At 38.4% G+C, this 14968-nt stretch overlaps 1 protein-coding gene across 5 annotated transcripts in view; it reads right to left on the bottom strand.

Annotated features, from left to right (window-relative positions):
* Positions 1 to 5387: 5387 nt before the first annotated feature.
* Positions 5388 to 14968, bottom strand: part of Mid1 (midline 1) — a 343526-nt gene continuing 333945 nt past the window's right edge. For all 5 annotated transcript variants that reach the window (XM_029534269.1, XM_021187318.2, XM_021187317.2 and 2 more), the window contains exon 10: positions 5388 to 9372. In XM_029534269.1, the coding sequence (XP_029390129.1) occupies positions 9024 to 9372 (349 nt within the window). In that variant the 3' untranslated portion in view covers positions 5388 to 9023. The remainder of the gene's footprint in view (positions 9373 to 14968) is intronic.

Raw genomic sequence — 14968 nt, 5'->3', positions numbered from 1 at the left:
AATAATAATAAAAAAAAAAAAAGAAAATGCCTCCATAATATCGGGCTACACCTGATTGGTTTTGATGCTCTATATAGTAAACACTGGGCTCTAGCTTTATAGATGCCTATACTGGCTAGTCTTATATCAGCTTGATACAAGTCCTTTGAAAGGAGGAAACCTCAATTGCGACTGTGTCCCCAGTGGATCTGGCTGTAAGTAGGCCTATAGGGCATTTTCTTAATTAGTGATTTATGGGGAAGGACCCAGACCATTTTGGGTAGTGCCATCCCAGGGATGGTGGTCCTGGTTCTATAAGAAAACAGGCTGAGCAAGCCATAAGGAGTAAGCCAATGAACATAACCCATCAGTGGTCTCCACATCAGCTCCTGCCCCCAGGTGCCTGCCCTGACTTGCTTCAATAATTAACAGTGATATGGAAGTTTAAGCCAAATAAATCCACTCCTTCCAAACTTGCTTTGGTCATGGTGTTTCATAAAAGCAGTAGTAACCCCAACCAGGACACAAGGGCTGACTGCAGTACCTTCTAAAGAATTCTTGCTTGTTGGTATGTGCATTTTCACTCATGGCACCACACTACTAATGATACTTGCAATTTATTTATGTGATTTGTTAACAGTTGTATGAATTCTTTGTGATATAAACAAATGACAATGTATATAACCTTTCTCCAGGTGACTTACATCCTTGTTGCATCCTTTTTTGTTTTTGTTTTTTTTTTTTGCCTGTGTAAATTGATGTTTTTTTTCATATGATCTTAAGTACTGATGCTTTATGGGTTTTCTTTTTTAGCATACAATGTATTAGAATAAATAGACATAGGGACAAATATTTTCTATTATCTGTATTTATATAGCCTTGGGGTTAACAATTTTAATTTATTATTATTATTATTATTATTATTATTATTATTATTATTATTATTTGAAGGTACATGATATGCATGTCTGTGTTTCTTGCCCCACTCCCACTGTGTGTGTGTGTGTGTGTGTGTGTGTGTGTGTGTGTGTGTGTGAGTGAGCATTTATATGCTTATGTAAGAGCTTTTGTGAATGTCAAAAGGCAAGTTATGGTTTCATTGTGGCCAGGAAGGTTGTTTGATTAAGCCTCAAGGAATCATATATTATTTTATATTAATCCTGTAATGTTTTCCTTTATTCATACAATTGTCCTTTGTTCTGAAATCTACTTTGGTTTTTCTTAATAGGGCTACTCCATACTTGTTTTGATGACTGTTTCTGTTATATCTTCTGTTATCTTATTGTTTTTACCCACATTTTCATTATTTTAAGTGAGTTCCTTATAGATTATACATAGTGTACACAAGTAGCATATCCTGGGACCCTGCCTGAGGCCTAGGGAATGTACAATATACAGACACAAGCACATGTAAGGAAAACCTAGGGTCAGGTGGGGTGTATTCTGTGGAATCTCACCTATTACTGCAGCAATTCAAACCGTCGTCAGCATGGTTATTGTACACAGTACAGGGGGAGGGGTTAGCTAGTGTGAGTAGAGGGTTTCTGCAGGCAGGCTGTCTCAGACTACAAACACTCAGGAGGAGGAAGCTGCAGTTGCTAGTTTGTGTACACATTGATCAATCATCCACAAACATTTGTATTTGAACAGAGGGAGAATTTGTCTTTCTGAGCCCAATATGACAAGTGGCTTTGTCAGTTTCCCATGGGTCCAAAGCCTTGGGATCTTTGAAGTGGCCATGCACATATGAACAATACCCAGCCACTCTGGACTTCTTCATGCAGGGCTTCTTCCACTCCCTACAGGTTGGTTTGTATTTGGGAGGAAATGCAGATATGACTAGTCTGTAAAAAAGGTAGAAGGAAATTCAGACCTGGGAACACAAAAACAGGCTCTGAAATGACAGTGGAAACAAAGTCAGCCAACAGATAAATCAGCTAACGCAAGTAACCAGGGCAGGAACACAGAATTGGTAACCTGAGTTGCTGAACAAATGACTAACAGAGGTTCTAGATGAACTCCTGCTATCCTGAAGTTCGAAGTTCACACTGGAAAGCAAGTCAGGAGAAATTTAATACCAGAGAATTCAGCTACTGAGAACCAAAGAATAAACCTGGAATTCTATGGTGTTATGGTACAGAAGAGAGAATTTTTAAACTAAAGAAGCATGTCTTAGTTAGTGTTTCTAATGTTGCAATGAAACACCATGACAAAAAAAAATCAAGTTTGGAAGGAAAGGGTTTATTTGGCTTATACTTCCACATCACTGTTCAGCATCAAAGGAAGTCATGACTAGAACTCATACAGGGCAGGAACCTTGAGGCAGGAGTTGATGTAGAGGCCACGGAGGAGTGCTTCTTACTGGCTTGTTCCCCATGGCTTTCTCAGTGTACTTTGTTTTGGAACTCAGGGCAGCCAGCACAGGGATGGCACCTCCCATAATGGGCTGGGTTCATCCACATCAATAACTAATTAAGAAAATGCTTTAAATCTGCATGTTGTGGAGGCGTTTTCTCAGTGGAGGTTTCCACCTTTCATATAAATCTGTGTGTCAAGCCGACAGACTACCCAGCATATAACAGAACACCAAGGTCAAAGTGAACCAGTTTCAAGATGGAGTCAGTGCTATGTTAGATCATGCTAGTTTTACATCTAGGTTGTTTTTACAGTATGGATCAAGCTAAACCAGCAAATAAAAATTATATAAGCATGCTTCAGGTTTAGAATTCGTGGACAAAATTGATATAGGAGATGATAAAATATTGGTGGGTAAAATTCATTCCATTTTTCCCAGATAAACTTGTAGATATTATAATGATCAGGGGAAATTTAGCAGGAGCTAGATATTGTAGATTTTATTTTAATACTATTACCTATATTAATACCATTTTGTTTAATTTTAAAGCATATAAAGAACAAAATAGTACATTTGACAATTGACATAATGAAGTTCAAATCTTTGCATGCACATTACTTACATGAATCACTAAAAATTTGCTTTAGGTTTGCTTTGTATTTTCTTTTTCTTTTTGGAATTATTATATAATTTAATAATTTCCCAACTCCCTTTCTTCCCTCTAAACTTTCATGTATGTATATATCCTTGCTCTCTATTTATGGTTTCTGTCTTTCATTAAATGTTGTTATATGACTTAATATACATATATATTCATAAATGAAAGCTATTCAGTCTGTATAATATTACTTACATGTATATTTTCAGGGTTTAATAATCTGAAATTGGCTAACAGTTGGTGTGCTCTGCCCTGGTAAAAACCATTTCTTCCATTCTCAGTATTTTTTATTTGCCTGTAGTTCAGTGTATATTTTTAATTTTTTTAAATTTTATTTTCATTAGTATTCTGTGTCCACATATATCTGTATGAGGATGTCAGATCCCTGAAACTGGAATTACAGACAGTTGTGAAGTGCCATGTGAGTGCTGAGATTTGAACTTGGGTTCTTTAGAAGAACAGCCAATGTTCTTAACTGCTGAGCTATCTCCCCAGCCCTCAGTGTATATTTTTTATTTCGTGGTGTTTGTGGTTGTCATGTATGGGAAGGAGTACGTTTCGAGAAATACAAATATGTAAATAGCCTTCACCAGGATATATGGGAGAATTTGGAGGTATAAAAGTGAATGCAGAAATGCTGTAACTGTATTATAACCTCAACAATAAAAATAATACTAAAAAATAGAGGAAAAAGAACATAAAATTGCGTGGTTAGGGAGGTGTGGATTATCTCGGAAGAATTGAAGGAGGAGAAATATGATAACAAAATATATTGTATAAAAATGTTTATCAATAAAAATTATAAAGAATGATAGATGTTGTGAATTTAGAAGAAAATAGTAAAATACATCCATGGGAAACTGGAATTTGGCTCTAAATATCTATTAGTTACCTATTATATGGCAAATATTTGGCTAAACAAATCATGGTCACCGATTTCAGAGATCTTACACTCTGAGTAGAAATAGTAAACAAAATTTTCAGTGAGTAAAAAGTATATATATAACCAGGGCAGTGAATGCATACCTGTGAATGGATGTTAGGGGAATGTGGTTCAAGTTGGGATGTTAGAAAAACTCCCATGGAATTGCAGAGTTTGATAGGAAATAGGTCAAAGAGAATACATTTACACACCTGTCACTAGTGAGAAGTCTGATTTGAGTTTACTTTATAAAGGTTGTAAAACTAATCATTAGAACATTGGCATGCCCCACCCTAGTCTGTCAAATGACAGAATCTCATAATATTTACCAAATAGCCCTATTTTAAGTACTCCATAACCAGTTCTCCATGGGTTCAGTGGTTTCCCTGATTTGATGGGATTTAATATTGCTAAGAACTTTTAGAGCTCACTTAGACAGGAAGTGGACAGAGTCCAGTCTTGAGTGAGTGAGAGGGTACAGAATGCCCAAGGACTTTGGGTAGTCTAGTATCCAGTACAGCAGAGGCCAGAAAAAATCTACAGCTTGCTGGCCAAGTTTTATTGGCTCCCAGTCACAACCTTTTACTAACATATTTTCTATGACCACAGACTGGAGGAGTTATGGCAGAGACCCTGTGCCAGAAAACCCTAGGGTTCACCATCTGAACCTTAAAGTCACCAATGTGGGCCATAATACTGACTGGAAATCTGGGATGAGCTTCAGAATAACGTGTTTTGAAAGTGCACACTGCTGCATCACATTCCAACCCTTATCAGGGTAGGATTCAGAAGTCAGCATGTACGGACCAGAACATTTTCATGTAGTCAGATGAGCTATCTCTGCACAACCTCATTTTGTCTTGAAAGTACCTAGCCTTAGAAACACATTTCATGGTGGAAAACCCTTTTTATATAGGCGTGACTTTAGGGGTTTCTGCAGAGGCTGTCTCCTAAACTCTCACTAGTACCAGAATCTATATAATGCTTGTTGGAATTCAAATTGCCGGATACTATCTTCACAGGTACTGACCAAAAGCCTTGAAGTGAGACAGAAAGGGAGTTTCCACTGTGTTTGATGGTCCTGATACTGTGGCTCTGTGAAACTCATTCTGCTTAGCACTGACATAGACCAAAAGGGCTTTCATCTCTAAAATGCAGGAGTCGGTTCCTGTGGCTCCTGACATGGGCATGGGTATGGGCATGGAAATATACTTATGAACCACCTGGAAGAATGACTACCGACCACACTCTAATGACCACTGTTCATCTGCTGACAGTCACTGCTCCTCTCTTCCCTATCACCCCTGTGAGACTTGACATCAAGCAGTTTCACATGTCAAAAAAAAAATGAATTGCATAACATAAAATAGTGAGAGCAACAAGCAGACGTCAAATAAGTGTGCAGGTCATGAATGTGAAAAGGTAAAATGGAGAAAGGCAACAAAACCAGGCAAAGACATGTTTTGGTGCCACAAAAGGATTTTTATTTTGAACCAGGAAGCAACAGAAATCGAGAATAGATTCTGGACTGAGGGGCTTGGCAGTTGACCCAAGTACCAGGGATTGAAAGTATGCTGCTTCAAGGAGACAAAGGAAAAAAAAAACTCCTTTCTACAATAAGATCATCAAATCACAACACTTATTTCAATAATGTGCATTCCCACCATCTTGGATTCCTTTAGAAATCAGGCTTACTGTAAGTATTTTGTAAATAATTTTAGGGATGACAGTGCCGCTCCTGTCTTCACAGGAGTGTTGACTTCTGTGCCTTTTTGTTTGTCCCTGAACAAAGCAAACATTTAAGAGTAGCTAAACAAGGACACAGCTGACATCTTGAGCCATATATCATTTTCTGGTGAGAAACTTCACTGTGTACTGCAGGATGTTTAATGGCATTTCTGACTTGCACCCACCAGATGCCAGGAGCAACATGCCTCCAACTTGCAATTACCAAAATTGACTCCAGATAAGGCCAAATGTCTTCTTGGGTAGCAAAATCAAGAACTTGATGAGAAGCACTATTTTCAAAACATTTCTCTTGCTAGTGTCATTGTCTCTGCATGCCACTGATGTTTTACCAAGAGAGACCAGATGTCAGCTTCCCAGCACCAGATGCACTGAACAGGCAGTCACATGTCTCTCTGCAACAATGTGTATGCACCCCTGGAGCTGAGATACAAATCCATCTTGAGTAGAGGGCACTGGCTCATTCCTCAGGAAGTTCAAGGTCCATATATCAGTACCATAATAAAAGTCTGTCCATGTTCAGGTTGCTTTTCCTCCCACAGAAACCATCACCTATACAGTCATTTTCTGAAGTCACTTTCTTTTAAAGCTGGAGAGAAAATCTTTACCCTACATCCACTCTCATCTCATCTACTATGTAGACTCATACTTGAGTATGAATCTAAGGCAAGTTTCAATAAGCAACATGTTTCTCTTTATCCATTAGGAAGAGCAGTACCATGTTTTGGAGTCCTGTTCCAAGGACTGGCTACATAATATGCATGGCCAAGTGCAAAAGTGAAAATGATGGCCCCATGTTCAAAAATCACTAAGTTTTATAATAATAAAAAGAGAACATGATACCAAGCTTAGGCCCTTTCTGTGCTCAGGGCACTTGGCAACTGAATCATTCACATACACACAGTGCCAAGCCTTTAAAGCCTTCATTGGCAACTCATCAAGTTTGTTGTACTAATTTGATTGGCACTGCCATTTCTTTTGCCCCTCTATATAAATGCTTCCTGTGAATGGCCCCAATCCATTTAAAGAAAAAGCAGAGTTATACTGCAGCAAATGTTTACATCATGTATTTTTAGACTTAAAAAATCCACACAAAAATCTTTTCTACATCATTACAGCAATTAAACACTGTGGTCTTTCACCATATACACATTTTTCTGTAAATATGACAACTTGGAAATAGTAACTGCTACATCCACAATGTTTTTAAGTTAGCTGAGAGTAAGACTTGCACAACAAAATTATAACATAATCTGTCTTGTCCTTACAAAAATAGCCAAAACACACCCTCAAAAGCTTGCAGTGAAAATCTGAATAGTAACATCTTTATACTGAAAAACATATCCATGGAAATATTGTCCTGCTCATAAATGCTTTATGTTAACATCATAAGGCAAACTGTAGCATTTATTGTTACCTGGAAACAATGAGTTTTTAAAAACTCAGAATTTGAGTTTTAGACCCTTTTGTGTAGAACCTGTAAGTGTACAAAGTGCATTAAAATATCTATTATCCAGTTACCCAAAATGTACATAAAAATGACTAAGACGACCTTTTCGGTTTATTCAGGGAAGGAAAATACATATTTTTATACTGTCAAAATGTTCTAATAAACTGTTAGAGAAAAATGAAAGTTTTTCCACTGAGGTGTCCATTTTTAAGATGTGAATTGTTGCTATCAAAATATTCATCTGGGTATAAATAATATAGTCAATATATAAAATCTATCCATTAAGAAAAAGGACATCATCTGCCAGGGAAAGGACAGAAAGACACAGGAAACTGGCTTTGTCTTCCATGAAATCCATATTGGCATGCACATCAAATATGACCACATGATGCTGAAATGAAGCGTATATTGAGTTATTTCTGGGAAATGGGTGATTTGATTAAGAAAAAAAAATCACCAAAACCAATGCCTCAATCCATTGGTTTTTTTCAGTCAATGACTGGTTGATGTGGTGGCCCAGATAAATATTTTAGCAATTGAAACCACTTATACAGGTCAATGTCCTTTATGAAGGTGAACCCATGCCAATGTCCCATGCCAAGATCACCTGAGAAAGTCTTAATCCAGAGACCACTACAGTATATCAGGTCAGTATGAAAAGATTCTATCTGTAATTTTATTAGTAGGTTCTATTGGCAGATTCTTCTGTAGGAAGAGTAAATTAGATTTTTTTCTTACAACTCTATTATAAACTATTCTAGGATATATGGGGATGTCTACATCTTCAAAATGTGCTTACTAAAAGACTGTAACTTTAAAGGCATGTACACTAGTGACTAGTATTTTGTGTAATATGTCTTATCATTACTTATAAATACTGTTTTTGGTGACTTATATTTGGACAGTGTTTAAGGGCATGTGCTCATGTCCCAGAAAACAAAATCAGTTGAAAGTAGGATTGCTATTTGTAACCGACCATGTTCCAAATCTGTAGCTCCAGAAAGAAAAGAAAATTTGATTTGTGGAAAGGAAAAATAGGGCACCTATTAAATGTAGTGAAAATTTTCATAGACCCAAAAATGACTGGTAAGAGGTAAGGTAAAACAGTTTTATACCATAAAAAAGAATTCTACGTTTGATAAAACCCAACTCAGCATGAATTATTAACCATTTGTAGAAATCAAATGACAACAGTTAATTTTAATCTCATTCAAGAAGCCCCAAAGCTTCAGCCCTGGAGAAGTTGGTGAATATATAATCAAAGTTTTATGGATCCCCAAATCCTCCCATCAGGCATGGCTAAGTTTGAGTTCCAAATTTAATTCTTCCCTTCTCCCTTATTCTTCATTCTATTTGATCCAATACAAGTTTCTGACATCACAGTTAAAATATCTCGACTTAAATCAGAGTAAGGAAGCCTGTGTACTTCCTTAATATGCTCAAAATGACTTTTACTTTAGCCGTATATGCGGTTATTCTAAGTGACAGTACCTAGCATGACCTCAATATGGAATAGAATGTAAGAAAGTGAAAAAACACACAAATCAACAAAAGGATTTTTGCAAGCGCATAGACTGATGAAATCAAACTGGTAAAGGCTGGTAAACTTATGGGCCTCTTAATGGACAAAACCAAGTGATTCCTAACAGCTGTGACCCAGATTATGCTTCTTTTATAAATAATCTATAGACTTTCCTCTAAATACAAAAAAAAATTAAAGAAATTATTAAAGCCTGTACTTAATACAAAACACAGTAAAAGGAAGAAAATCTCCCATGTGGAGCCCTATCTGAGCTGGTTTCTGGACAAATTGGGGAATATTTCATTACACTCTTGAAGCCTTAGTTTCTCAATCCCCTAAACAGTGGCCTCAACCTTTGTAATTCCTTGGGGCTGCTCTGGGGCTGGGTATTCAAGGTAGCTGTTCTGTACAGTCCAAATGGTCTGGGATGGGAAGACCAGTTATAATCGTCAAACACTTGTTCCACACAGTAAAGGTGGGGCACACAGGCTGCGCAAGCGCCACATCAAAGGTGTAGAGGTGGATGGAGTTCAAAGCATCATAAAAAGCGATTGAGCCATTATCATAGTCCAGCAAGATGCCTACACGCCTGAGGTGAGGGGCTGGCTCGATGGGGATTTCCTTGCTGTTATGCCTCACCACCCAGTTATTGTTGCAGCGGCAGAGGGCCCAGGAAGCAGAATTCTTCCCAATCCATTCATGTTTTGGAGCCGACTTGTATGCAAGGCCAATGGCGTACCTGTAAGGAAAAAAAATCACATTGCATGTAAGTAAAATTTGCTTGTGGTCTACAGGTGTTTTTTAATGTGATCATTTGTTATTTGTGATCATACACCCTTTGAGTATTTAAATCTAAATATGTATCTTTGTACTTCCTAAACACAGAGAGGTAGAAGGTGACCAGTGTGTTGACCTACCTTCCTGTCTTCAGCTTAAATGTTACCAGAGAATCTTGACTTTCCATTTTACTGCTCTGTTTCTCTTTTGTGAATGCCTGTGCAGTAAAATTTTCTGTACCAGAACTGATCAGCCCAGATCTTCCTGTAACAATTGAAATGTTTTGTTTTGTTCAGTTCTGTTGTCAGATGCCCATATGGTTATTGGGCCTTGGGACTCTGACTGGTGAGCCTAGGAAATCAACTTTAAATTTACAGACAATCCATAATTTAGAATGCCTGGACTAAAGATATTGTAAAGAAACATTATTAAAGCAATGTACTATCAGCAAAATCATCCTGAGTTTTGATTGTCTCCTTAGCTTGTGATATACAATGATGTACTTTTATATGACATTGGGCATCATATGAGGAAACATCTGATAACATACAATACAATATTCCAAAGACAATAAAAGATATAACATAATCAAGACTTTATTACAAGTAGGATTTTGTGATAGAGTAATCCTGACTTACGGCTCATGTAAGTAATCTGAGAATATTCATGACAGGCCAAGTTTAGCTACGACGTTCAGGATAGATGTCAGAAATAAAGTTATTTTTTAATTGTGGCATTTTTAGTTATCTTGGGATTGTCAGGATAAGTATGGAAGCACCTCTGTCTGAATGTCTATCTGTCTGTCTGTCTGTCTGTCTGTCTGTCTGTCTTCTGTATCTATCTATCTATCTATCTATCTATCTATCTATCTATCTATCTACCTATCTATGTATCTACTATCTGTTTATTTTAAACACAGTTTCATATTGTGGCCCAGACAGGCCTCAAACATTCATAACCCTTCTCTTTTCAGCGTTCTGAGTGCTAGGAATTAAGCCACCAGCCCCACTTGTAATGAATTTTAATTTTTATTAAGTTTATTTAAATATCTTTATGTGGAACAGGGCTGTCATACTGAAGACCATAACTCTATATAAGTTTATTAGGCTTATTCTATCAACGGACTTTAAGTTTTGTAACTGTTATCATATCTGCCATTTGTCTGTGGCTTTGGATGTACTTTGGCAAAGGCAAGCAGTGAGAATGATTTCCACATATGAGGTTAAGTCCTCTGTCATCATTCAATCTCAATGTCTTATCTATAGCACAGGAAAAATTATAGTCTCCATATCCCCAAGTTAAAGAGTCAAAGAAAATTGCATTTTAAACTCCAATTACAATGGCTGGTATGTAATTCTCAGTAACTATTATTATATTAGTACTACTTAATTTCACACTAACAGTAAGTATGAAAATCAAAATTGAAACATGGAATGACTCAAAGGGCCACAAATTTGACACTCTGCAATTCATTACTTTCTGATTATATTTTCTACTGTACTTTAAAGTTTTAAAAATATCTTTGAAAGGGAAGGAGAAATGGCTTATTAAGAGTACATGCTATTTTTCAGAGGACCTGGTTCTGATCCCCAACACCTATATTATATAGCTCACAATCACATGGAACTCAAGCTCTAGGGGATCCAACAGCCTCTTCTGGTTTCAATAGACCGACAGACAGATGAATGGATGGAGTGATAAACAGTGACAGACATACAGAAAGACAGAGACATGTGAACAGAGAGAGACATGCAGGCAGATGGACAGACAGGCCTACAGACAGACAGATGCACAGACAGACAGGTGAACAGACAGACAGATAGATAGGCAGATAAACAGAGACAGACAGGGCAGACAGAGATGAACTCATGGACAGATGGACAGATGGACAAGCAGATGAACAGAGACAGACAGATAAAGAAGAGATAGGCAGATGGACAGATGGACAGGCCGACGAACAGAGACAGCCAGATAGAAGGACAGATATGCAGGTGGACAGATGGGCAGCCAGATGAACAGAGACAGATAGAAAGACAGGAGAGATAGATGGACTGATGGACAGATGGACAGAAACAGATAGATAGACATGAACAGAGACAGATGACAGGCAGACAGACAGATGAACATAGAAAGACAGACAGAGACAGAGACCAATAGATAGACTGATGGAGATATGGACAGAGAGACAGACAGATAAACAGACAGACAGGAAAGATGGACAAACGGAAGGACTGACAGGGAAACAGAGATGAACAGACAGATGGACAGACAAAGATAGATGGACAGAGACACACAGATAGGCAGATAGATGGACTGATGGAAAGGTAGACAGACATAGACAGACAGAAGGATGAACAGACAGATAGACAGGAATTATGGACAGACAGACAGATGAACAGAGATGGACAGACAGGACAGATAGACAGACAGATGGACATAAAGGCAGATGAACAGAGACAGAAAGACAGGATAGACAGATGGACTAGATGGACTGATGGACAGACACAGACAGACAGACATACAGACAGATGGACAGACAGATGAACAGAGACAGATGACAGACACATGAACAGAGACAGACAGATGGACAGAGACAGACCAATGGATAGATAGATTGATGGATAGATGGACAGAAATAGAGACAGACAGGGCAGACAGACAAACAGAAGGACTGATGGATAGGGAGACAGAGACAGACAGACAGATGGACAAGCAGACAGATGAACAGACAGACAGATGGACCAACAGACAAATGGACAGAAAGAGACAGAGGGACAGACAGACAGACAGACAGACAGATAGACCAACAGACAAATGGACAGAAAGAGACAGACAAACAGGTGGCCAGACAGACATATGAAGAGACAGATAGAAGAACAGATGGGCTGATGAATAGACAGACACAGACAGAAGAACAGACAGGTAGACAGACAGATTGATAGATGGACAGATAGACAGAAGATGGATAGACATATGGACAGAGACAGAAGAGCAGAGACAGAAACAGACAGAAAGAAGGGCAGACAGGTAGACAGATGGATGGACAGACACAGCATAGATGGACAGATGGACAGAGACAGAAGATGGATGGACAGATGACATACAGGGACAGACAGATGGATGGACAGACAGACAGATGGACAGATAGTCAGGTGGATAGATAGACAGATGGACAGATAAAGACAGAAGTACAGACAAGTGAACAGACAGGTTGACACACTGCCAGGCAGAAACAGACAGACAGATGGACACACAGAGATAGACAGAAGGACAGACAGACTTACTGACTGATAGGGGGACAGACATAAACAGACAGACAGATGAACAGATCCAGACAGGTGGGCAGAGAGACAGATGGACTGAGACAGACAGAACAGAGACAGAAAGACAGATTGACAGATGGACTGACCAATTGCTGGACAGATGGACAGAGACAGATAGATGAACAGAGACAGACAGACGTGTAGAAAGATGGACAGATTGAAGGACTGGCAGACTAACAGGTAACAGACAGACAGAAGAATAGACAGATGGACAGAGAAAGACAGACAGATAGAAAGCAAGCAAACAACCAAACAAACAAAAGTGCTAAAAGTAAAACTTATGAATTCAAATTTGAAAGAAGAAAAAAGTAATCTCAAAGTCAGGTGGGAAGGAATAGGACTGATAAGGTGATAAGGGAAGAAATTGAGAAAATGTGTCTAAGTGAAAAATACATTGCATAAAGTTCTAAAGAAATTAATAAACCATTTTAAAATTCATGGAGCAGACAGTTACTCAGTTATTCTAAATATTCTTACTTACTAGTGAAATGTAAAAATTCTGAAAAAAAAATAAATAAATTCTGAAGAATTTTCCTACAATATTGTTTCTTAATCTCTTTTTAAATTACTGAGACATGCTTTAATACTTAAAATATTTCACAGTTATTATCATAAGCCAAACACATCATTATTAATCAAGAGTGAATAACCCTGAGTTCAACTCTTAATACAGTGTATTGAATATTGACATATGGCATCTTACTCTGAGCAGAGAGAAAAACCTCACTGGTCTTAGTTAACAATAACATTTTTAAAAAAGAAAAATAACATATATTGGATATAAAATATAATCTCTTTAAAAGAGGTATGCTAAAAAAAAAAATGTCCACTGGCTCTGAAGTCATGAGAGTTGGTGAACTGGCCCTGTCTCTCATCTGCTGCAGTACACTGTGGTGGAAGAGGTGTAGGTGAGTCAGCCCTGAGAGCCAGAGCACTAGAGAGCTGGCTCTGCCACTCATCTGTCATTAGATGGGGTGGCCTCTCTCTACTTTTGATTGTTGAGAGAGCTATCCATGCCTCCTTACTTGCTCTAGCACTCTGGCAAGCAGGCCCTGTACCTCGCCTGGCCAACACAGTTGAGCTGGTCCTTATAGAAAGTGAAGGTACAAGTGATTTGTCCTGCGGTCAGGAAAGCAGAAGAGTTGACTCTGCTCCCTGCTGACAGCAGCATTTGGTGTCCTAACTGGAACAGTGCTGGAAAGCTCACCCTGGTGGTGCAGATAAGGGAGAGCCAGAGTGCTGACCAGCTTGGCTAGACTCAGGGCTCTGAGTTTTTCCATGCCAAAATCTCTATCATCTGTAAACATTTGGGATGCATGACAAGGCCAGTCCTGCTGATCCAAAGATGCAGGGTCTACATGACACAGGGCAACTATGGGATGACTGGGAATCTCAGTGAGAATCCAATATTAATGGTGTCACAGAAACAAGAGATTCCAAACCATCCCAATAACTCATTGCAATGAACAAATGTGTCTACACAAGTGAAGATGTGTAGACAGGGGTATATACTGTGCGACACGCTGTGACATTACAGCATCCAAGATGAGGTGTTTTCTGTGCTTTGGATTTGTTTGTGTATATTTTTTATCTCAGGAAGGAGGTTACAAGGGTGAAGGGAGGGTATGAGGAGACAGGGAGATGAGCAGGATTGAAGTACATGATATGAAACATACAAGGGATCAATAAAAAGTTTTTTTTTAATGAAAGAATAAAAAGAATAAAAAGAAAAAAATCTTTAAAAAATTGTCACAACTCAAGTAGATGTGATGGATAAGCCACTAAATCAGTGTGCTAGGCTCTCTATTAATCAACACATCTCGCTTCTCTTGTCAAGCTCCTATTCACAGTGTTCTTGGTTGCACTACCTAGAATCCCCCTTTTTCATTTGTGTCTGGGTCAGGTTATACAATTTTAATATCCTTGCATAGGATCATGAAGTTGAAAAGAGGTTCAGGGACATTGTTTCCCAGTGGCAGACCTGCTTTGGCAGTGGACAGCAGGTCATCATGACTTCATATACTGGAGTGATAGACTCTTAGCAAACATTCTCAGCCCTGTCAGGGATCCCATAAGCTTCTGACTCCTTTTATCTTTGTAGGTCCTTGACTGACTTCTGTTTATTTGTCAAGAGTTAACCAATATACTTTTGAATATTTGCCCTGCCACCTCTCTCTCTCTCTCTCTCTCTCTCTCTCTCTCTCTCTCTCTCTCTCTCTCTCTCTCTCTCTCTCT

This window comes from Mus pahari, chromosome X, assembly GCF_900095145.1.
Source record: "Mus pahari chromosome X, PAHARI_EIJ_v1.1, whole genome shotgun sequence".
NCBI classification, from domain to species: domain Eukaryota; kingdom Metazoa; phylum Chordata; class Mammalia; order Rodentia; family Muridae; genus Mus; species Mus pahari.
This window is presented reverse-complemented; position numbering and strand designations above follow the sequence as displayed.